This window comes from Melopsittacus undulatus, chromosome 2 (assembly GCF_012275295.1).
Source record: "Melopsittacus undulatus isolate bMelUnd1 chromosome 2, bMelUnd1.mat.Z, whole genome shotgun sequence".
In the NCBI taxonomy this organism is placed as follows: Eukaryota; Metazoa; Chordata; class Aves; order Psittaciformes; family Psittaculidae; genus Melopsittacus; species Melopsittacus undulatus.
In genome coordinates this window covers 62,370,159-62,392,506 of record NC_047528.1, presented here as the reverse complement: position 1 = coordinate 62,392,506, position 22,348 = coordinate 62,370,159, and the positions used below count along the sequence as shown (strand labels likewise).

Here is a 22,348-nt window from a genome sequence, read left to right as displayed (position 1 = left end):
GTCCATGCTAGATTCTGTGATTCTGTGTGACTGGGTTTTGCACAGTAAGCAGCAAGCCACAGTAATGGTATTTCTGAGGTCTGCATGATCATGTTACTTCCAAGTTGCAGCAGTAATTACAGCCTCACGTCTCAGTACTCCTACGCGAATGCAGACGTGTGGCTGGTTGCCTGTAGGTGAGTCCCCATGGAGTATTTGAGCCCTTTGCAGTCCATAATTGCAAAGAGCTACTTTGCCACTGTAAGTCCAGATATGTGCCATGGCCATGGATATTCACTCTCATGGGGCCAGACATACTGAGGTATGATCAACAAGGTACATTCATTTCCACTGAATGCCTGGACATGTATCTTGTCTTAAGTGTTCTGGTGCTAAAAATACATAATGTACCTCCAAAATATGGCTGTAACTGAATCAAAAGTTTCTTTAAATCAATTGTGATTTCTTTAGGCCCTTTGCAACATTACTGGGATGTCCCACTGAAAATCAGAAGTTTTTAAGGTGCAGATGCCACGGTTGATGCCTGTCCCTGACTAGTCACGGATTCAGAGAAATTATTTTGATATTACTAATGTCCATCTTGTTTATTCCTCTTGGATTATCCATAATAAGAGGAAAAAACACTGCACCTGAAATAAAACATAGTTTTGTTGCTGTGCGGTTTTGAGCATGGCTGGCATTTACCTTGGTCTTTCCAAAAGGGAGCCTTGTTTCCTGCAGTAAGGTGAGCCCGCGGCTATGCCTTCTCCCTTGGGCTCTCCTGCTGACCCTAGGTGAGCCACTCCTCCATGCACCTCCTGGATGCTCTGCTGCACCAGCACATACGGGCTCCCAGCACCTGCAAGAAATTAAAGAGCACTAAAATACTCCACGTGGCCAGTCGCTCATCGTACAGCCGGCACAAAAGCCCGGATTCCTTTCACATGAGAACACGGGTACATCTGCTTGCAATCATCTTTCTCCAGGCAGCCGGCCTGATTAAGCAGAAATGTGATTCTCCACACTTGGTCCAAGGAGTGCTTGGCAGACACCCGCAGCCAAGGGGCTGGGATTCGGCAGAGGCAGAATAAACGCGCCTTTCACGCCCGGCATCCCCAGCAGTCCCGTGGCTCCTGCGCTTGCAGCCTTGGTCACTTCTTGCCCTGCTTGCAGGAGGCAAGACACGCTGAAATAAAGAGAAACTTGTTCTGTGGCAGGAAAGGTCATTTCTTCTGGCCAGGCCTTTGGGAAGGAGACAGGAAGCGTATTATTTTAAAGGTAAAACGATCAAATATTTGTTTGCTGGAGGAAGGGGAGGAATGTCGGAAACATGTCAGTATTCTTTAGAGAAAGTTATTGTGGTGTCTTACTGCTGCCCTGAAAACAGCTGCAAGGTGTTGGAAAGAAATGTTTCAGCCCTCAGCGGTCCGTAGATTCATGCAGGGTATTTTCCTTGCTGGAAGGATGCTCTTTGTCCGTCCGTGCATGCACGTGTGTGTGTGCTCATGGGGATGTGAATGCACACGCCATGGCAGAGGCAATGGCTGAAAATGTTAGAAGTAAGTAGACATAGAGGGATATCAGCAGTCTTTGGTAATGCTATTTGTTTGCTTCTTAATATTTTCTTTATTGCAGCTGACCAAAAAGGAATCACTAAAAATGAATACTTCAATGAAAGCTGCAGTTTGTAGCACAGACGCGTTACGGCTTATGTACTTGTGTAAATTTGCCAGATTCCGTTTCAAAACTTGCCTTTCATGCTGTTTCACAAGAGGACTGGAGAAGTAATTTATAGGTGCAATTAAGAATGCCATGTCTGGGGAGTTAAAGGGAAAGTATCTTTAAGAAAAGCAAACTTGACAATTGAGTAGCTCAGCTTCACTGTGATTCCTGAAAGCAAGCAAATCTGATCATCAGTTAATGTTTGTAAAAACTAGGTTGCACCCCTCGAAGACTGTTTTTTACCAGCTCATAGTCCAGAGAGATAGCCTGAGGACTTCAGCCAGATCTGCAGAAGCTGTGCTTTGCCAGAACAGCACTGCAGTTGTAGCTGTAGTGGCTCCAGGGCACGTGTGTCCCAGCCCAGGTGTGGCATTCCTCTGGTTGGACTGATTGAAATGGTCAGAAGTGACAATTCACCACTTCTCTGACTAATGCAGCTGTGCAGGGAAGTGCTGGGCTGGCAGGCTGGGCAGGGGGGCTGGGGACAAGGCAGTCTGCTTTGTGTTTGCCATTTGGAAGCATATGGTTAAATCAGGTATGGACTTCTCCTAAACTCTTTGAACTGTACTCTTGCCAAGACCTGTCAAGGTCTTGCTTTAGACCAAGTTATGCTGTTGGCCTCAAACAAATGCCTAATACACTCTCCGAAAATAAGTCTGAGTCTTAGCAGTTTTAGGAATCTAGCTGGTTAAGGAAATTCTTAATATAAGGGTAAGATGGAAGAATATTGTCTCCTAACAAGTAGAGGGAACAGTGATGGACAGACAGTGTTTTTTAGAAATAATTGTCATGCAGAGTTCTATTCACTTGTCTACATGTTTGACCACTGAAGTTTATTCACCTGCATTCATGTACATGTGCAGAATTTTAAGGTGACAGTAGAATGACGTATGCTAGTACAAAGAGTCAAAGGGAAACATCTGTCATTAAAAAACAAGATTAAAAAACCCATTTATTTACCACAGGCTGGAATACAGGAATTTTTGCATGCTGTGTTTGGCTTGAGTTACTATAGGTAAGACTTAATGATGGACAGAAGGGCTGTCTGGAGGAAACTGTGCAGCATCTGATGTTACCCAGGGCTTCTCTCCTGAATGTTCATTTGGGTATTGCAACACACTGATATTCTGTCTACGGATATATCTATTCAGGTATTATTCATAGGTCTCATACTTAGTGTCTTTTTTTAATATGGCTTCATTCTCTGTGAATGCTAATGTGGATATGTGGAGATGAGATGCAAATGGGATGCCTTTAAGGTTGTGTCAAAGACCTCTGAGGATATTGATCACCAAGTGTGGCTACTGAGAAAAGATGCTGAAACCTTTGGAGCTGAATAGTTAACAGAGTGTGGATTGAGCCTGGATTTTCAGTTATAGGAAGGATAAGCCGTTATATCAGTCTATCCCTGTGCCAGTCAGCCAGTCTGATGGTTGCGTCTCGGTGCAGTGATGGGAAAATGCACATCTTTGTTACTCTGCTTTGTGAAGGCTGTGCTTACAGAGAATATTCTTACCACTCATCACACAGCTTTCATCCTCAGCAGGAGACACAAGCACAAGTTTTTAACTTCTGGGAGTCAATGTAATTTGCAGAATTGAGTCCTGCTCTTGCACCTTAGTCTTTCCAATCTGTTACACTATCATCAGCCTTTGCCTGCTCTGTTGCTTACCTGCAGCTCCTCCGCTCCTTGTAGCACTGTTGTCAACTGTTGACCTTCAGATATTGCCTGAAGCCACTGCTGTGCAATTGATGAGAAAATAGTAACTGTGAGGTTGAAGGAAAGATGGCTTCAGCTGAAATTTTTGTATTAATTCGGAGCAATCAATTTCATATGTGATTTGTAAGTGTACAGACTCCACCTGACTTTTCCTTCCTTTCACATCCAAGAGTGGTACATTGATTTTAAGGCTAGAGGACATCAATCTGGCCTGATCACCTGCATAATTAAGATCCTCTGGCATCCCTATATAAACTGATGTTTCAGGATCAAGAAGTGTACTTGTGACAGAGACTGTCTTTTAGCAAGGAATAAACCCCCTTCCCTTGATTAAGAAAGATCCACATAGTCCAAGACAATCCTTCTGGAGTTAGAATAGAACAGAATAGAATAGAATAGTTAGGGTTGGAAAGGACTTCAAGATCATCTAGTTCCAACCCCCCTGCCATGGGCAGGGACACCTCACACTAAACCATATCACCCAAGGCTTCATCCAACCTGGTCTTGAACACTGCCAGGGATGGAGCATTCACTACCTCCCTGGGCAACCCATTCCAGTGCCTCACCACCCTAACAGTAAAGAATTTCTTCCTTATATCCAATCTAAACCTCTGCTGTTTAAGTTTCAACCCGTTACCCCTTGTCCTGTCACTACAGTCCCTAATGAATAGTGCCTCCTCAGCATCCCTGTAGGCCCCCTTCAGATACTGGAAGGCTGCTATGAGGTCTCCACGCAGCCTTCTCTTCTCCAGGCTGAACAGCCCCAACTTTCTCAGCCTGTCTTCATATGGGAGGTGCTCCAGTCCCCTGATCATCCTTGTGGCCCTCCTCTGGACTTGTTCTAACAGTTCCATGTCCTTTTTATGTTGAGGACACCAGAACTGCACACAATACTGCAAATGAGGTCTCATGAGAGCAGAGTAGAGGGGCAGGATCACCTCCTTTGCCCTGCTGCTAACACTTCTTTTGATGCAGCCCAGGATACGGTTGGCTTTCTGGGCTGTGAGTGCACACAGAAGCTGGCTCATGTTCATTTCCCCACTGACCAACACCCCCAAGTCCTTCTCTGCAGGGCTGCTCTGAATCTCTTCTCTGCCCAACCTGTAGCTGTGCCTGGGATTGCTCCCACCCAGGTGTAGGACCTTGCACATGGCATGGTTAAACTTCATGAGGTTGGCATCAGCCCACCTCACAAGTGTGTCAAGGTCCCTCTGAATGGCATTGTTGTTCCAGTGTTGTCCAAGAAAAATGTCTTATACCTTCTATATGCTTGTTAACACCCATCTGATATTTCCCCTCAGAAGTTAGTCTCTGAGCCCACTACACATCCAGTTAGGACACAAGCACTCCAGAAGGGAGGCTGCTCCACTACCTGCATATGCATCACTCATACACAGAATGAAAATATTAGTAAACAAAATATGTTTCATAACTGTAATTGTTCTTGTCACAAACTCAGCCTCAGATCATTTTGGGTAATTTATTCCTGAAGCAGCTTACATAGTCTGGGATGAAAAAAGGCAGATACATTTTTCAATATAATGCTATGAAGAGAATATGCTTAGATCTTTGGATCGTACTCCTGGTTGGTATTATTTATTCACATGTAAAAGTTTAGATCTCTGTGTGTAAGAGCTTATTCTTAAATGGAAATATATGATGTTTAAATGGAAACAAGAGATGAATATGGGAGAGAAACCTCTGATGAAGTAAGAAGAGGTGGATTTTGTCCATAATGATACCAAAATGAACATATTCTGTCAGCCTTTGCTTTAGTTTGTTTCTTTTTTTTAGCCTAGCCTGGAGTCATCTGTGCACTTGCAGGGAAATTAATCTGTGCTTTGGGCAGTGGGACCTCTCCATAGCAAAGGGAGACTGATGGATTGTTTCACATATTAAGACTGTAGGTTTGATGGGAACTGTATAGGAATGGTGACAGTAGTGCAGATTTGAGTGCTTTGGCTTCTTTACTAAACCAGATACCTTATAACATTTGCTCTTTTTTTTAGATGAAAGGTCCTCTTTATGCTATGTATTTCTCTCTTCTTTCTGGTGCATGTTTCTATTTTTTTCTCTGTGTTTTCTCTTCTTCATCTTTAAACATTTCAGCTTGGCTTGTTTAAATTACAAAATAAATGATGAAGTCGTGCAAAGTTAGTACTATGGAAAAGCTCTTCTGTGGGCATATGTAGAGGCTTTGTAATGATTCCATGATTTGGTTATACTGGGCTTGCTTTTTATTGTTCGGTGGAACACTATACCTCATTAAATGGCCAACCCAAACCCCATGACACAAATTTCATATGAAAGAATCAATGGTAAAGTGTTGACTTTACTAAACCCAAGGATAGTTGTTGTATTTGAAGCAGCAACACCAGGATTCTTCTTGTTCATTTGCTCACAGCAGCAGGCCTCTGAGGTCTCTGAAAAATGTGCTCACATATTGGTTACTGCTTGCTTCAAAGTATCTGTGCTGCCCCTGCTTTCTCTTTGTTGAAATAAGGCAGCAAGCCTCCTATGTGCACCCATCTCCTCCCTGCTGCCCAGGGAAGTGGTAGAGTCACCATCTCTGGGGGTACATGAAAGGCTTGTAGGTGTGGTGCGTTTAGTGGTTAGCTAATAGAAAGGCAGTCACTGTCCTTCCCTTACAAAGAGCACTACAGATCTGCTACGCAGGGTGTGAGGAGATGTTAGAGCAGAAAAATGTCCTTGAGGCAAAAATCGTTGTGGTCTTCTCTAAAAACAAGGAGTTGGTCACAAAGGTTTATAATGGCAGATCTTCAGAAAGGAGGAGGCAAAAGACTTTAGTTTTGGCAGAAGTAAGAGATTAAATTTCTCACCTCACCTTGAGTAAATGCCATTTCAGAATCCCTATTTCTGAAGCAGATAAGCTTTCTGGCTAAAGTCTGTATTTGATTTGGCCCCAGACTGAGTGATCTGGCTCAAAACAGGGCTGTTTTCCCCCCAGGTCATTTTTGATGCAGAGGAAACAAATGCTGGAGATGGACAGTAGCATATTAGCTCCTCTGTGCCACAGCCATCCCTCATGGCAAGAGTTTCAGGGCATAAGAGCAATTATGTCAATGCCTAGAGGAGCTAGCAGGGACTTCAGAGGCCTGTCTACATCAACAAATGCAGGCAGGTTCTTCTGCTTGGGTGAAGGGCAGCCAGTGTGGGTTCAGAAGTCATGAAGCCCTATTAACACAGAGCTAATGGGCCCTGCTGTGACATGGGTCAGGTTCTGTGCCAGGCTTTGGGATCAGAGCCCAGAACATCCCTCTGCCACCCAACAAACACAACTCTAGGAGAGCAAAGAGCCAGGGATGAAGCCCCTGCCTTTCCAGTGGAGCATCTGTATGATGGCATTTTGCAAGATCCAGGCATAGCAACAGCAAACTGGTATTTAAACTTTCACAGACAAATGGGATTCTGTAGGGCTTTTGTGATTAAAAATACATGTATGCATGAGTGCTTGCAGGATACACACCTAAATGATTGCATCAAGCAAAAAACATCCCCTCAAATCTCTGTTCCCCTCAGCCATTGTGCTGCCAGGTTAGTACACACACCCTTTGAAGTCACTGGCATCCAAGGACAGCCGGGTGCAGTGGGGCTTCACACAGGAAGATTAAAGGTGTTACTGAGCAGCAGCAGGAGCAGCAGCACAAAGAGACTACAGAAAGTGCATTGTCCTGGAAACAAACCGAACTCTAAATCAGAAAGGTAATCCAACACCAGACAAGAGGAGGCACAGGCTTGTTCACAGGCAAAGCTTAGGCAGGGCACTGGTGAAATTGGAAAGCCCAGGTATAAAGCAGACCCAGCGAGAGCAGCCACAGAGCAGATCAAGAGAGGTGTAAGGGCACACATGATAACGTCAGGAAGACAAGTGAGGTTTCTGCTCTGATAACCTAGAATTGTGCTCCAAGCTGGGACGTGCTACGTATTATTAAGGCTCCCAAAGGCTGTGTTCGACCTGAAGAGTGAGCAATCACCTGCCCTCCGCTGCAGGTGACTTTGCCATATTTCAACCATTTGGGCAGACAGTCTGTGTACCAGGGTCCTGCCTCGGGCAGGCTGGCAGTGCTGCTGGAAGTTGCAGCCCATGTGGTTCCTACCTGCCTGAGAAGGCAGGCGGGGGACAGCAGTTTGTTCTGTTTATGCTGAGAAAGCCTGGCAGCCTTCAGGCAATGTTCTGGCTCCTGTGCTTTGAAACAGGCTTCAGACTGAGCAATAGCAGCAGCAGCTGAGGATGCTCCCCTTTTCCTTCCCATGAAAATGCACCCACTTTCTCCCACTGCCAATTAAAAACAAATTAGTTTAAAAGCACATGCTCAGGGCAGGCGCCTTGCGTCCCTACAGGTCTCTGAGACTTATGTCCACAATGGTGAGGTTGCAGCAGAGATGTCTAGGGCTTGCCCTGCCACCCAAGCTGTCATACAATGCTGCTGGGGCTGAAGGGACAGAGGTACAGGGAGGAAAACCTTGGGTGGAACTGTCCTGTCTATGTCTAAAGCCCTTTGCTCCTTAGCAAGCAAATGTGTTCTGCTAGCAAACTACCCTGCACCAGCAGAAATCCACTGTGAATCATGCCCAGATTTAACAGGCATCTGAGTCATCACTAAGGAGTCATGAAGACACCAAGCTGGCCCACAAGGACCAGTTGTAGGCACTGCTAAGGCCTCAAATGTGAGACAGGAGGAAGGAGTGATCTAACTGGGCTGCTCAGGTGGGATGGGATCAGTGTGGATTCAGGTTGCCCCTCTCTCCACAGTGTCCTCCTCCAGGGATAATGTTTAAGAAGCATCAAGTGAGCCCAAGAGCAGCTATTCCTCAGGATGTGGTAGACATAATACTCTCCTCTGCCAAACGGAGTTCTGTTTCACCAGTTCCACCACATTCCCCCTCTGGCCGTACTCTCCCACCTCCTTCTTGGCCTCAGCTCTTGCAAATCAGCCACCCGAGCCATCACATCTCACTAGTCCTTAAGATAACTAGCACAGCAAAAGTAAACTGAGTCTGCCTTTTTATCAAACTGAATTGGCTCCAAAAAGTACTAGAGCCAGTGCAGATAAGAGAGGGCAGGATGAGGTAGCAGGGAGAAGAGGGACTTCACCATCTTGGTGGTAGCAAGCCATCACATTGACTTAAGCTCTTAAGGGTAAGGCAGCTGCCTCGGGAAGCACAACCTGGTTTCCAGCCACCCTCCAATTTGTGCTGGATTCATCGTAAGGTACTGAACTGGGTGTTGGAAAGGCTGGCTTCTCCTTTAATGCTCTTCACAAAGGAAGACATTCATGTGCACTGTTCTGTGAAGGGGGTTAGAGCTGCAGGGGTGAGGAGAGATGTATTTTTCCAGCCATGATGAAGGTGCCCAAGTGTTTGAAGGTGACTGGGCTTGCAAGAAGCTCTTCACAGCTTCCCCTGGTCTTGCAGTCGCTGATGTGGTGGTGCAAACCAGCTCTCTGGTGAAGCATGAGGGAGGAAATAGTGTTCCTGTGATGAGGATTTGTTTGGGGACCTGGGAAGACAGGGAAACTGCCAGTGGGCACTGGTATGGGACACTCTTCAGGAAAGGGCTTGATCCCTGAATAGCGGTGGTCACTGATGACACAATGCAGTATCCAGATAGATAGCTTTATTTTATTATATGAATGGCACCCATTCCATGAGTAAGCCCAGAGTTCTGGGGAAAGGACTGTGTGTACAAACCATTAAGACAGCAGTAATGTGTAGGAAGAGGGATGCTAAAACCAAATTGCTAAATTTAAGATTTTTAAGACCTTGCATTTACTAATTTTTGAGTATTTGCAACTCATTTGTTGTGTTTGGGGGTTTTGCTGTTTTGGGGGTTTTGTTGCTTGTTTGTTTGTTTTTAACTAGCGTGCATGCATTCTGGATGGGACTAATAAAGTGAGTGTCGGACAGTGAGGGAATAAAAACAAGTCAGAAATAGCTCAGGAATTAGAGTTCATAAAAAATATTTTGAAGCATAAAGAGTCCCAAGAGACAGCAGTTTGAGAAACAATGATTTGAATAAAATCAGGCCATGATAAAAAGACACGTTGTAATGTCCTACAGTCTGCCTCCACCTCCCTTCCTGTTAGATCTGAATTGCAGACTTGCCGTATACTTCCAGGTTTATTGTAAAGATACACTGGATGCAGTGAAAGAGGAGAAGGATTTGTTAGAGAAAGAATTTTTTTGATCCCTTTGCCAAAAGGAATCAGCCATGATCAGATAACGGTGCCCAACTAATCTGCTTCTCACTGTGCTTATCACGAGAGGTTAATTCTGTAGTGAGGGCAGCAAAGTCCTGTCAGTCAATGAAGGGAGGAGGATGGACAGAGCAACAGAAACCATTTCTTACCCGACAGGATCAGCCAGAAGGTGCAAAAAATATTATCAAGTAGCCAAACACAGAGGGGAAAAAAAGAAAGAACATGTTTTAAGGGATTTTCTATGGAAAATATGAACACTAATATTTGTTGCTAACATGGACCAAAGTAGTGGTGCAACCAGTTGAGACACAATGGATGGAATGTGTCCCAGCCATGTGTCGAGGCCAGCAAGACTCATAGCAAGCAAAAATTAAACTTTACCTAAAGGAATGTTTGTCCTAAGACTTGGGGCTGGTCCTGTCCCTATCAGGAGGTCTCTGGAGCAGTGGAAAAAATAGTATGAAACTCCAAATGTTTTGGGAAGAACTGATTGATGACTTCTGTTTGGAAGGAAAACATGACTCCTGAAGTTTTCTTGGGAAAGGCTGCACAAAACTATCTGGAATGCCAAGTGCCTCTGTCCTAAGGCTTGTGACTGGGTGAATATGGCTGGGAGATTCTGTAAAAACCTCACGTAGCAGAAAATAGTCATTTTCTGGGTGCTGGGAGTGCTGTTCAGTGCTGCCGCATTCTCGATCAAATGGGTTGTTTTAGTGGATCATTAAAATTTTCATGGTGCTTCATTGTGAGAAGATGAAGCGTCATCTCCTGCAATCCCTGGCTGATTTCCAATATATCTATTTGCCTACAAAATTAGGCTGGTGCCAGGTCGTAATATTTTATCGTGTCTCGTGTTTCTTTCCTTGAAAATCCAGCTTTGGGGCTCCTGTGGTTGTATAAATATTTAATCTGCATTGCATTTAAGAACATTATTGTGTTGAAATGCTTGAAAATGTGAAGCCTACTAAAAGAAGAAGGAAAGAAACTGAGATCAATCTTTTTAACACATTTTTTTGTGCTCTGAATTACTGAATATCCTTGAATGACCATTACTGATACTATCTCTTCCCTTTTAATGAGTACACCACAGTTCTCTTGACAGCTACTGTGATGAGATGCAAAAGCAGAGGTGTCTCTGCTATTCAGGCATCTCTCAGTACTTAATTTTAGTCAAAATGTACAACAATAATTAAAAAAATCAAACAAAAATTCAGTGTTGCTTTGAGGCAGAGATTTCCCCACTCCTCCTCTCATTCAGATCAGTTAAACAGCCACACATGCTCACTTTATCTACCTGTAGGAACCACTGGGTTTAAAACCACTAAGCATGAACTCAGACAGCATCACACAGATGAAATGGGGTCACCTGAGCGGTCACCAAACGCACAGTGAGTTGCAGAAATATTTACTAAATCAGCTTGGATCTTCTTTGCCTATCCCAGATAACACACACAAAGTCCTGCAGGCTCCAAAAGCAATGCTGGACAGCAGCAGGCTCTGCAATCAGGATTTCTCTGGCTCCAGTGAGCTCCTCGCCTGGTTCCTGCCCACTTTTTTTCTCAAGGTGAGGTTTAGAGTGACTTTCTGTTGGATTGCTCCCAGTTCTCTTCCCCAGGCTTCAGACCTTTGTCAAGCCCCATGCTAGGGAAGCAATGAAACCCAACAGCTCCATCCTGCTCTCCTGTTACGGCATCCCTCCAACTAGTGGTCCCCATTATGCTAAGGATCTTGATGGAATTTTATACCATGCCCTGCTCACCACTCATCCTGGAGCTGTCTGGGGAAGGCTCCCGCTGACAACATTAGTTAACATCTTTCAATAATGCTTCAATGCCAAGAGTCTACAATTGTCACTAGTGGTGATGAAAGACATTTAAGCAAATGATGTCATTAGTGCAGGCTTGCTTACCTAGTCCCCTTAGGGGTGTTGCACAGTCTTGCTGGCAGAGAGCTCTCAGCACTGGTGTGCTAGTGGAGGCAAACTAAGCCCTAAGACAAGCATTAAACTCCTCCATGCTAAAGAAGAGGATGTTTTAGAAAGAGTGATGTCACTGCTGATGGAGAGATCCCAGAGAAACACTGCAGCACCCAAGTCACACGCACAGAGGCTGTGGTTTTACACGACAAATAGCAGAAAGGGGTACTGCAGGTGTGCCAATAAACACAGATACTCACTTGAGGGTGAACATTTCCAATCATGATGCAGCAGCTGCAAGCTCAGCAGAAAGAAATGTCTTACTACAACAGGAGAGCAACAGTGCCTCAGTCCTTAAAACAAGCTGGAACAGAAAGAAAGATTGCTGCTGGAAAAATATCAGCCACCTTTTGCCGCTGCCTTTGAAAAGAAGTGGTGTTATATTTTAACTCATCTTCTTTCTTTATGCCTACAACTTTCATCCCCTGAACTGAGAAAGTGACCTCTTCTGGGAAGATACTGCACTCAGTTTAACCCTGAGCATTATATTCTTCTGCCAGTCACTTCTTCCACCACTAGAGCAACGATTTCCTACAATAACCTTGCACTTGAGTCAATCTGTTCCTTGGGTTTTACCAGATAGCATTTTATATCTGTAATTCCTTGAGTCATGGTGTTATAGTTGGTATCCAGAGGAGGTTTTGTGTTTTGTATCCTTTTGGCCCAGAGGCACCAAGTACCTGAAGTTCTGCAGAACCCCAGTTCCCACAAAAGGTGTGTTACAAACTGGTCAGGTGAAAGCAACACCCTCTGCGACTACCAGTATAGCAGTAGACCATAAATATTCATGTCTTATCACCTTCTAAATTATCTACATCATGCCTGTTTCATGTAGCCTTACATATGTGATCTTCACTGCTGTCCCTTCTAGCTGTGTTCTGCAACTAGTCATTCAGAAACCTCAGATGGTTTTAGTAAAGAGGCTGTCAGCATTAAGCTGATGAAAGAGTGTATTGATTCAGAAGAAGGGGTGTTTGCTCCAACACATGCCATTAAATCTGCTGACACTTTATACATGGGGTTGTGGAGAGAAACCACTCAAAAGCAGTGACAGAAAGGGTAAGCTAATTTTGGTTCCCATTTGCACTGAACTGAAGCCTCCTATGGGAGTGCTTCCATCACAGACAGGAGCCTGGGAGGTGCTGCTGCCTCCTGCTCTGCCCCCAAAGCTGTGGCTCTCACAGAGAGCAAAGGATACTTGGGCTGGAGTGACTGTACGCTTTTTCAAGCTGGTGCTGATGCTGCTTCAACTGTGATGAGCAGAGAGGCCTGAGGATAACCCTGAGGGTGCTGGGGGATGGAAAGAAGAAGAGGGAACACTTTGAGTACAGCTCCAAGTGCTTTTTCACAAGGGGAAAGATGTGTGGCGCAGTCAGAAGCAGTCACCTGAAGCAATGATCAGGTTGTGGCTGGGGAACTGCTGAGGGATCAGCCCTTGCTGGTGCTGCTTTTGTATTTTACTGTGAGTGGTAAAGTCAGGCAGAGGGTCTTGTCCCACCACCACAATTAGCTGTGCCTGAAATAACACTGACAGGCTCCTCACCTCGTCACAGGGAGTTGCCACACCAGTGCACAGCTCCCTCACCACACATGCACGTCTATGTACATATACACACACGTAGTCAATACACATATTTCTATAAGATTACAATAGATGCAGTGTGTGTGTGTATCTTCATCTGTAACCAATCTGGAAGCAGTCCTTGGATCAGGGAGCCAAGGCCTCTGTGCTTGCCAGAATTCTTACGAGTAGGTTACAGAGAGAGCTCAGCTCACCCCTGCTCACCCTGGCTTCCCCCTATATCCCTCCTGTGTGCCTCTGTACCCTGGCACACCTTCAACAGCAGGCGAGATGCCCATAACCATCCCCTGAGTGTTGTGAGTCAGTGCTGGGATGGAAGAGAGAGGCTTGTGTCCGAGCATGGGCAGGGATTTCTCTGTGCTTTGTCTCATCTGGGCTGCTTCTGAAGCAGAGAGACGGTGACTTCACAGAGAGAAACTTAAGTCTGAATGAGGAAGAGACCAAGTTAAGTTTATGCACCATTACAGTTAGGATACTGCTGAACAAGCAGTTTTATATAGTTTGTGAGTCTGGCTTTTGGTCCCTGAGTTTTTGCTATAAGCTAAACCTGTCTATATGCAGAAAAAGAAATCAGAATTAGTTTTAGAGCTGACCAGTTAAAATGCATTGATGTACACTGCGGACTTGGGGGAGTTGGTGGGGTGAGAGGAAGGGAGAGAGAAAAAACCTTGAACTGGGTCACCTTTGGTTGATTCTAATTCATTTTTCCACCAAGACAACCTCTGAATTTCCCTCTGCTGTTCCAGCCAAGTGACAAACTGGCTTTATACATACAGAAATGCTAAATTATGTGCTACCGCTATGTTTTAATTCCCTGTGAGAAAACTCTGCATGAACTGAAGAAAGGTCTTTACCGGTTGCGCTGGATTATGTGTAACCACAAAACAAAATCACTGCTGGCAACTGGCAAACCGGCCGCTGGCTACGGGGCGCTCCGCGGCTGTCCTCACTCCCCCCACTCACCTCGGCCGCCTCTCCGCCCCTCCCCGTGGCGTCGGGCCGGGGCGGGCCGGAGCACCCCTTCCCTCCACTCCGTCTCCATCCCCATCCTCACCCTCCCGTTTCCTCCATCCCAGGTGTCTCTCCCCTGCCATGCTGCCGCCGTATCCCCGCGGAGCCCTGCCCGGGGCCTCCCTCCTCTTTCTCCTCCTCCTCCTCCCACTGCTCTGCGCAGCCCCCGGTGAGTGAGCCCCCGCGGTCGGGATGGGGTGCGGGATGGATGCGGGATGAGGGGAGGGAAAACACAACCCGAAGCGTCCTGGGGAGAGGAAGGAGCCTTCCCCTGGTGTCCTGCATGAGCGAACACCTTCGGTCACGCCAAAACTTGTGCAAATTGAATGAATTGAATTGAATGAATTGAATTGAATTGAAAGAGCTCGTTTTCCAGAGCAGCAGAGCTCTTGGAGGTCAGACCTGCTGCACTGCCCGGCAGCGGGCTAAAGCCTCGGATCCCTTCTGAGAAACGGCTTCAGTAGGAACAGCTTTGGTGTGCTTTGCGACAGGCTGCCAGGCACAGTTCTGAAGTAGCCAGGTCATTGGCATGCCCCTCGCTCAGTGACCTGGGGTTCCCAGGGTTACTGTGCTGCCCGTACACTGTGTCACAATATCGACACTGGCTGCAGTCTTCTGACGAGAAATATGATTTAACTGGTGAAGAGGCCACTATTGGGGTTTTCTTGCCAAGAAAAGCTGGGGAGTGGATGTCAGAAACTTCCCTGCAGCGAATGTTGTGCTGGATTCTGGAAACGGGAGCAACGGGAGGCAATGGGAGAAACTTGCTACAGAGTTTTGGCTCTTGGTCTGGAGCTATGACAAAACTACTTTCAGTGTTCTCTGAGATGCAAACCTTTTTTTGCCTTTTCCTTCTTAGTAAACGTATGTTTTATTTTTACTTGTCTAGATGTTTCAAGGGGGAATAAGCTTAAAGAGATGCTTCAGAAACGAGAAGGTAAGTGAAGAGACCGTGAAGTGCTTCCCCTTATTTTTCCTTTAGCCAGCTGATGTCAGTCAAAGCTGCCAACATGTTGCCACTGAATTCACAGCTCAAGGCAGACAGCCAGAGGAGCAGTGGACAAGTGCCCAGTTCAAAGCTGGTAGCACACAGCTGCTCTCTCTGCATGCCAAACCAAAAGCTACCCAACTAGAATCACAGAATGGTTTGGGTTGGAAGGGACCTTAAAGCTCCAGTTCCAACCCCCTGCCATAAGCAGGAACACCTTCCACCAGACCAGGTTGCTCAAAGCCCTGTCAAGCCTGGCCTTGAACACTGCCAGGGATGGGGCAGCCACAGCTTCTCTGGGCAAATTGTGCCAGGGCCTCACCACCCTCGCAGGGAAGAACTTCTTTCTAATACCTAATCTTAATCTCCCCTCTTTTAGTTTAAAACCATTCTCTCTTGTCCTGTCATACCCTTGCAAAAACCCCCTCTCCAGCCTCTTCTAAAGGCCCCCTTTAGGTACTGGAAAGCTGCTATAAAGTGTGCCTGAAGCCTTCCCTTCTCCAGAATGAACTATCTCAACCTGTCTTCATAGCAGAGGTGCTCCAGCCCTCTGGTCATCTCTGTAATCCTTCTCTGGACTTGCTCCAACAGGGCCATGTCCTTTTTATGTTGGGGCTCCCCAGATCTGTATGCAGTACTCCAGGTGGGGTCTTATGTCTGTTTGGGATGTGGTACTGGCAAGGCTGGAGGCTCAGCTCATCAGAGCCCCTTTTGAAAACCAGGTTCCTCCACCCCAGGCAGCATGCTGGCATATTGCTCTGTGCAGTGTATAGCATCTACCTTTTCCAGTGTACACATGGCAGACGTGGCATTTAGCTGGTTTATTCTGGGAAGTCACAATCTTTTCCAAGGAATTGCAACACATAGAAATACTGCTGGCTCAGGTGCAGTGAAGAAAATGTGCAAACTGGGCTTGCTCATGACTTGTTCCCTTTGTCCCCTGGGCTCTGTGTGTGCTTCCTTCTTGGAAGACTGCTTCTCTACAGGAGAGATGATGGCCAAGGGCCCAGTGGGCAGATGCACTGAATGGCTTGCTGGTTGAGGAGTGGAAACAAAGGAGTGGAAACAGCTGGCTTGGGACAAGCAGCACTGCAGCAGATGGAGGCAGGCTGAAGCATCCTAGAAGTTCTGGTGTCCTCCCCTCAGCCTGCTCCATGTCTAAGGCAAAGGATTTACAACCCTCACAGAGCAGAATCCCACTTTTTGCAAGGCTGCCGAACTTCCCACTGGGTTTTTCCTGGAGTCACCCACCACCTCTTTGCCAGCCCCAAAATATGTGTCTCATCCACAGATGTTTGCCTTGCACATGGGTTCCCTGCCTTACCATTCTGCAGTGCTTGCATGCAGATAGGAGTGACTGCTTGCCACAGCAACCCTCCCTGTGCCTCAGCAGCAGTCCACTTGTTTGTTTGGGTCCCCTGATGGGAGGGACCTCCCAAAGCAAGGCTTTTGCAGTGTGCAAGCATCATGGCCTAGAGCAAGGAGAACTGCAAAGCCTTGCACTGACGATGGAGGGAATATGTAACCCCTTAATTCCAGCCTCACCCCCCTTCTGCAGTTGTGCCAAAATGTGCAGGCTAAGCGCACAATGCTGGTTCCTTCCCTGACAGTGTCCCTTCTGCAGGGCTCATTGACATGACATTTGTTCAGCAGTCCTGCTGAACAGTCACAACACCCAAGTTGAGCGCACAGGGAGTTATCAATTTCCAACTCATCACCGCAGGGCAGCCTCTGCTTCCCACTCTTCCTGCGACAGCTCATCTATCAATCACTTTGACCTCTTGAATCTCCTTCCCTCTGCAGTCCTCCACCTCCCACTGTGGGTCTGCCCACCTCCTCCTTCAATGGTTTTCACATCTCCACCTGGCTTTCCTGTCTGCCCCAGCCTCTTCCCTCACATCCTCCAAAAATCCCTATCCAAGTTCCTGGGTCTCTCCTTCATCGCAGCAAACCTTCTAAAGGCAAGATGTTCCTCCGATTCATACACATAAACAAGATGTTTCATGGGGAAAACAAAACATCATGCCATGTTTTATCATTTTAGTGCATGGCAGGGGGCTAGTCCATCCTCACATACACACCTTTTGGAGGTACATAATTTCATCTAGCAGCCATAGAAAACTGCCGGCCCCTAGGCATGGGGCAAGTGAGATGGCACATCTGGGTCTAGGAGGTTGAGGGCATTCCCATGCATCCACCAAGCAGTGTCCTATGGAAGTCTGATGGGGTTTTATTTTCAGGCATATAGGGCATTTAGTAGCACTCGTTATTTAAAAGCTACATTTTAAACAGCAGATTCAAAAAATCTACCTTTTTATGTGTGCCTCCCGTCACCCTAGTAAGCTAACAGTGTTTCTCCAGGCTGTTCAGGCTTTTTAACTGCACCTCACATCTCCATTCCCATTTCTGCAGCAGCAGCACAGAGGCCAGTCTCCTCTCCTCAAAGCACAAACCCGTTGTGTATATGCTCTTGGAGTTTGGGTTTATTTATTTAAATTCCGCACTTAGCTTCTGTCTTTGAGCTCAGAACAGCTTTTCAAAAGGCCAAGTGAACGGGTGTAGCTGAGGAATCCTATTACATTGATGATTGCTGGGTTTATTCCTGCTGCTGCTGTCACACATCGCGCTGTCAAGCACAAAGGTGATGGCACGATGTGAGAAACATTTTCTTACTTGCTGCAAGCTTCAGGATGACTAAAACTTTCCTGCCATGTCCTTTGGGGATGGGGGGGTTAATTTCAGCCCCTGTTGCCACGAAGCCCGAGCTGTCAATGAAAGAAACAACAGCCAAGGAGTTCCTAAATAGCCTGAGACGCCAGAGGCGCCAGCTGTGGGACAGGAGCCAGCCTGATGTACAGCAGTGGTACCAGCAGTTCCTGTACCTGGGGTTTGATGAGGCGGTGAGTAAAAAGCTTTCCAGGGTCAGTAGAGCTTCAGGGTGTGTGGCTGTGAGCGTGGATGCACAGCCGTGGGGACAACCAGAGACAGAAGTTGCCCACTTCTGGGCACAGATACTGTGGTTTCTGTTTGCAAAGTAGCAAAATATTGCACAGAAATATGTAAGCTCCGTTATTTGTTAGAGAATTCTTCCGTATTTTGTTAATAGGAAAAATTGACATTCAAATCGTGTGTGGAGGTCTTGGCTGTGACTGAACATAGCTTAATAAATTGCAAATGGATGTATAAACAAAGCTTGCTTTGAGAAATAGGCGGTGAGACCCAAAGCAATCAATCGCATTTCAGGAAATTAATTTGGCAGCCTCAACCTCATCAATCTACTTTTAAACACTCTGAGAAATCCACACCAAGCTTGTCATGATTGGCATTCCTCAGTGAAATTGCACTGACAATATGTACCTACTGCATGCCTGGGCCTTCATGGTGCAGGCAGCTCCTGACTGCATTGTGAGCACTGGCTGCTGTGCCTCAGCTCTAAATGTGAAAGGAAAGCCATTTGACAATGTGCAGCCAACCTCCCTTCAAATGAGAATCACAGAATGGTTTGGGTTGGAAAGGACCTTAAGATCATCTAGTTCCAACCCACCTGCCATGGGCAGGGACACCTCACACTAAACCATATCACCCAAGGCTTCATCCAGTCTGGCCTTGAACACTGCCAGGGATGGAGCATTCACCACCTCCCTGGGCAACCCATTCCAGTACCTCACCACCCCTTAAAGGAAGGAACATATTCCTTATATTCAATCTAAACTTCCCCTGTTTAAGTTTTAACCCACTCCCCTTGTCCTATCACTACAATCCCTAATGAAGAGTCCATCCCCAGCATCCTTGTAGGCCCCCTTCAGATATGGAAGGATAATGAACCCAGTTAATTTGCAAAAACACTGGAGTGGAATCAAGTGTTTGGAGCTCTGCACAAAGCTTTAGTAAACAGATGCTGAAATAGGGTGAAAAATGTGCATTTATTGCAGTCTCACTTCTAGAATAATTTCTGTGTTAATAAGAGGTAAAAATAGTTATAGATGCTGAAGTTTTGGCTTCTGTTAGCTGCATGAATGTGTTTAATGAGATTGCATTGGCACAGGCAAGCTGGAGAACATTTTGGACCTTCATGCTATGTGGATTGCTTAGAAGATGAATGCACTCATTTTCAAAGCCGGAACAATTAGAAAAATAATCCTTTGCTTGGACTGAAATGATGAAGGATACTTTTTTGTTTTATCCCCTGGGCATTATGCAGATAAAAGTGACTTTTTAACATCAGGGCTACAGCACCCTGCCCCCACAAGAATAGGAAGAATAGGCAAAGTGATTTTATGCATCAGAAACTAAAGACTGGGGCAAATATCAAGTAATAAGGACAAACCACGTAGATAAGACAAATTCTCCTCTGTGCTCCTGTGTGCATTTCGAAGACTGAAATGAAGCCTGTTGTGGGATACAATGAATCTGCTTAGTAGGTTTTCTTGAGTATTAAGACACAATTTTAACAATGAAATAACTGTTCCAAGCAAAGGACTTGGGCCATGCTTACCCATTGTGGATTTTGCAAAACTTTTTTTCCAAATCTCAGCCAAAAATATTTCCAAAGAGTCATTCAGATGGAAAGGCTTTGGCTTGGCAAGTATTTGATATCCTTGCACAGTTTTTCCTCTGCTGTTGTGAGCAGAATTGAACTGCTTATTGCGTTTCCATAGCTAGAAGGCTGCACTGTACCTTCATTTTACCCATGTAAAATAGAAGCAAAAGATCACAGGCATAAAGCAAAAGCCCGTTGTACCCACTCTGCAGTCAGTGACGTTTTGATTAAAGGCATGGGGCAATGGGGAACCAAACCTTTAGATTTTTAAGAGCAAGACATTGAAAGGTTTTCATCATCAGCCATGGAAAAGGTAACAGAAATACTAAAGGTGCTCAATGCGTGTCTCAGTTTAAGCACTTTACAGGGGGCAGTGGGTGTTGGGATGAGTCCCATGCGGGCAGGACAATTCCTGCACTTAGGACCCTGATAAAGCCCATAGAGAAGGTAGGTACAAGTCCCAGAACGCTAGAGATTTCATTTTGACAGGCACACAAAGGATCTGTATTTCTGAAAGAGACAAAATGGACCTGTTGCACCATTTCTGTTTCCCTCTCTCTCTGTTGTGAAGTTTAGGTTAGGAAAGTATTCTCTTTTTTCCACAGAAATTTGAGGATGACATGTCCTACTGGACCAACTTAGGGCGTGCTCGTAATGAATACTACGGTGGGTACTACCAACACCACTATGATGAAGATGCACCGATTGGTCCACGAAATCCACACACTTTCAGGCACGGAGCAGGTGTCAACTATGATGATTACTAATGCCATTTACACCCTGCTACAGCTGGTGCCTACACAGCTGCACTGCGTGAGACTGAGCCCTTCTCCCTCAGCCTTGCTTCCCTTCCATTCATGTAAAACAGCAAGAGCAAAGGAACTGCCAGATTCCGACAAAAGCAACACGACTTTTTAATTATTGTTACTTAGTAGCACACTTTATATAAAGTGTTATAGAAATAAAGCTTTTTTGATAAAGAGGTTGCCATTATTTAGTAGAGTTTGTAACACCATATTTCATTCCAACTGTATTACTACAGATTCCTTTTTAAAGGGCTCTTTCATTTGTTTTCCTGCAATCAACCACAAAACTACATTATATCATCTAGTTTGGCACAATGTAAGCCAATGCATTTCAGATGTGCCAGCTCATTCAGGTTTGTGCCAACAGATAAATCCAGTTACCCTTGGGGGGAAAAGTAAAACCACCCAAATGTTCCTTCCAGCTGAAGTGCTGCCTTGCTGCACTTGTCGAAGTGCTCTTCTATTTCTGTACCTACCACATACAGCCCTTCAGACTGGTGTGACATGGCACTTCTGCAGCTCCTGCTGGGGCAAGGACAGATCTTCACAAAAGCTAAATTCAGTGTGGAGGAGCTCCCCTACCTGCACAGCCTGTGAAAGGAAAGCATCCTCCAGGGAAGGGGCTCAATGCAGGAATCTGACTACAGAAGCAATTGCACAGCATATAGCCTGAGTGGCCCCAACCTCTCTCAGGCATGATAACCCGATAACCTGAAGGTTATTTTTGATGAATACTCCCCTTTGTGTCCTTTCCACTGAGCTACAGGCTTCGAGGCTAGCTCAAAATGGAATACAATAACAAACAAAGCTATTTAAAATGAGGTTAGTATCAGATAGCATCCAACACAGTCCCCAACCACAATTTTCCTACCATGAAGTTCCCTCTATCCCCAATTCAAACGGAAGTCTATACATTACCAAAATGCATCAGAGCCTGGGCATTTGTTAATGAAGTATAATGGATTAGAGGGGGGTTGGTTAGTGGGGTTAAGATTCCCAAAATACAACCAGCTTCTCTACCACAGCAATGTCAGCCACACTGCTGCTTCTCTCTCATTACTGTGAAGTGCTCATGAAGTCTAGGAGGGAGATTTCAACTGTCAGGGGCTTCAGGAGGAGCTTTGGGGGGGAAAGAGATTGGGCAGGTGAGAAAGGGTGGCTCCTCCACAGCTTCTGGAGCTGAAACATCAGGATAAAGAGAGATGAAATGTGTACTGCAAACTCCAGCTGGCAGAAAGGACAGCAGGGATGTTTCAGCTGTCTGTCATCTAAAGCTTACCAGGAATTTCCAAAGCATGGATCATGGTAACACCATTCTTTACACTTCACTTGTTTCTTAACTCTGAGTGTCATTCCTAATCTTCCACTTAAAGCCCCCACTGTGTGATGATGGAGTGGTGTCTAGGACAGGCAGCCCAGCAACATCCAGCTCCCTGCAGGAATGCTTCCAGGGAGGCAGCTCTTTGCTGAGGGATCCAAACTGAACAAACATGTTAGTCACTTCTCCTCTGCACGTACAGATACACGCTGGAGTTACATGCTCCAAAACCTCAGCTTCCCATAGGTTTTGGAGGGCTTGCTCTTAGCAGAACCCTTGCCAGTTTCATCACTTTAAAACTGGTGTATTGGTAGAAGAGCCTTCATTCCAAATATGGAATATCACATTCTGGGTCAAGCACACACTCTTTTGCACAGCTGGAAAACACCTATTCCTAGAAGAATACTTCAGTTTTTGTGTCCTAGCAGAAAAATGCACTGAATTTGGTGCCATTTGAACCATGCTGATCATTTCCATCAGTTCCCA

General features: G+C 45.8%; 1 protein-coding gene across 1 annotated transcript; it reads left to right on the top strand.

Annotated features, from left to right (window-relative positions):
* The first annotated feature begins 868 nt into the window (after positions 1 to 868).
* ECRG4 (ECRG4 augurin precursor) lies at positions 869 to 20,718 on the top strand. The gene is made up of 5 exons (XM_005151357.3): positions 869 to 1,257; positions 14,276 to 14,379; positions 15,100 to 15,147; positions 17,941 to 18,098; positions 20,344 to 20,718. The coding sequence occupies exons 2-5, from the start codon at positions 14,292 to 14,294 to the stop codon at positions 20,503 to 20,505; spliced, it is 456 nt and encodes a 151-aa protein (XP_005151414.1). The 5' UTR covers positions 869 to 1,257; positions 14,276 to 14,291; the 3' UTR covers positions 20,506 to 20,718.
* Positions 20,719 to 22,348: the final 1,630 nt, after the last annotated feature.

Bases quoted from the DNA above. Each gene is read 5' to 3' on its own strand.
- ECRG4 (XM_005151357.3), top strand. From the start codon at position 14,292: ATGCTGCCGCCGTATCCCCGCGGAGCCCTGCCCGGGGCCTCCCTCCTC. The intron at 14,380-15,099 runs GTGAGTGAGCCC...TTACTTGTCTAG, and splicing joins ACTGCTCTGCGCAGCCCCCG to ATGTTTCAAGGGGGAATAAG. The intron at 18,099-20,343 runs GTGAGTAAAAAG...TTTTTTCCACAG, and splicing joins ACCTGGGGTTTGATGAGGCG to AAATTTGAGGATGACATGTC.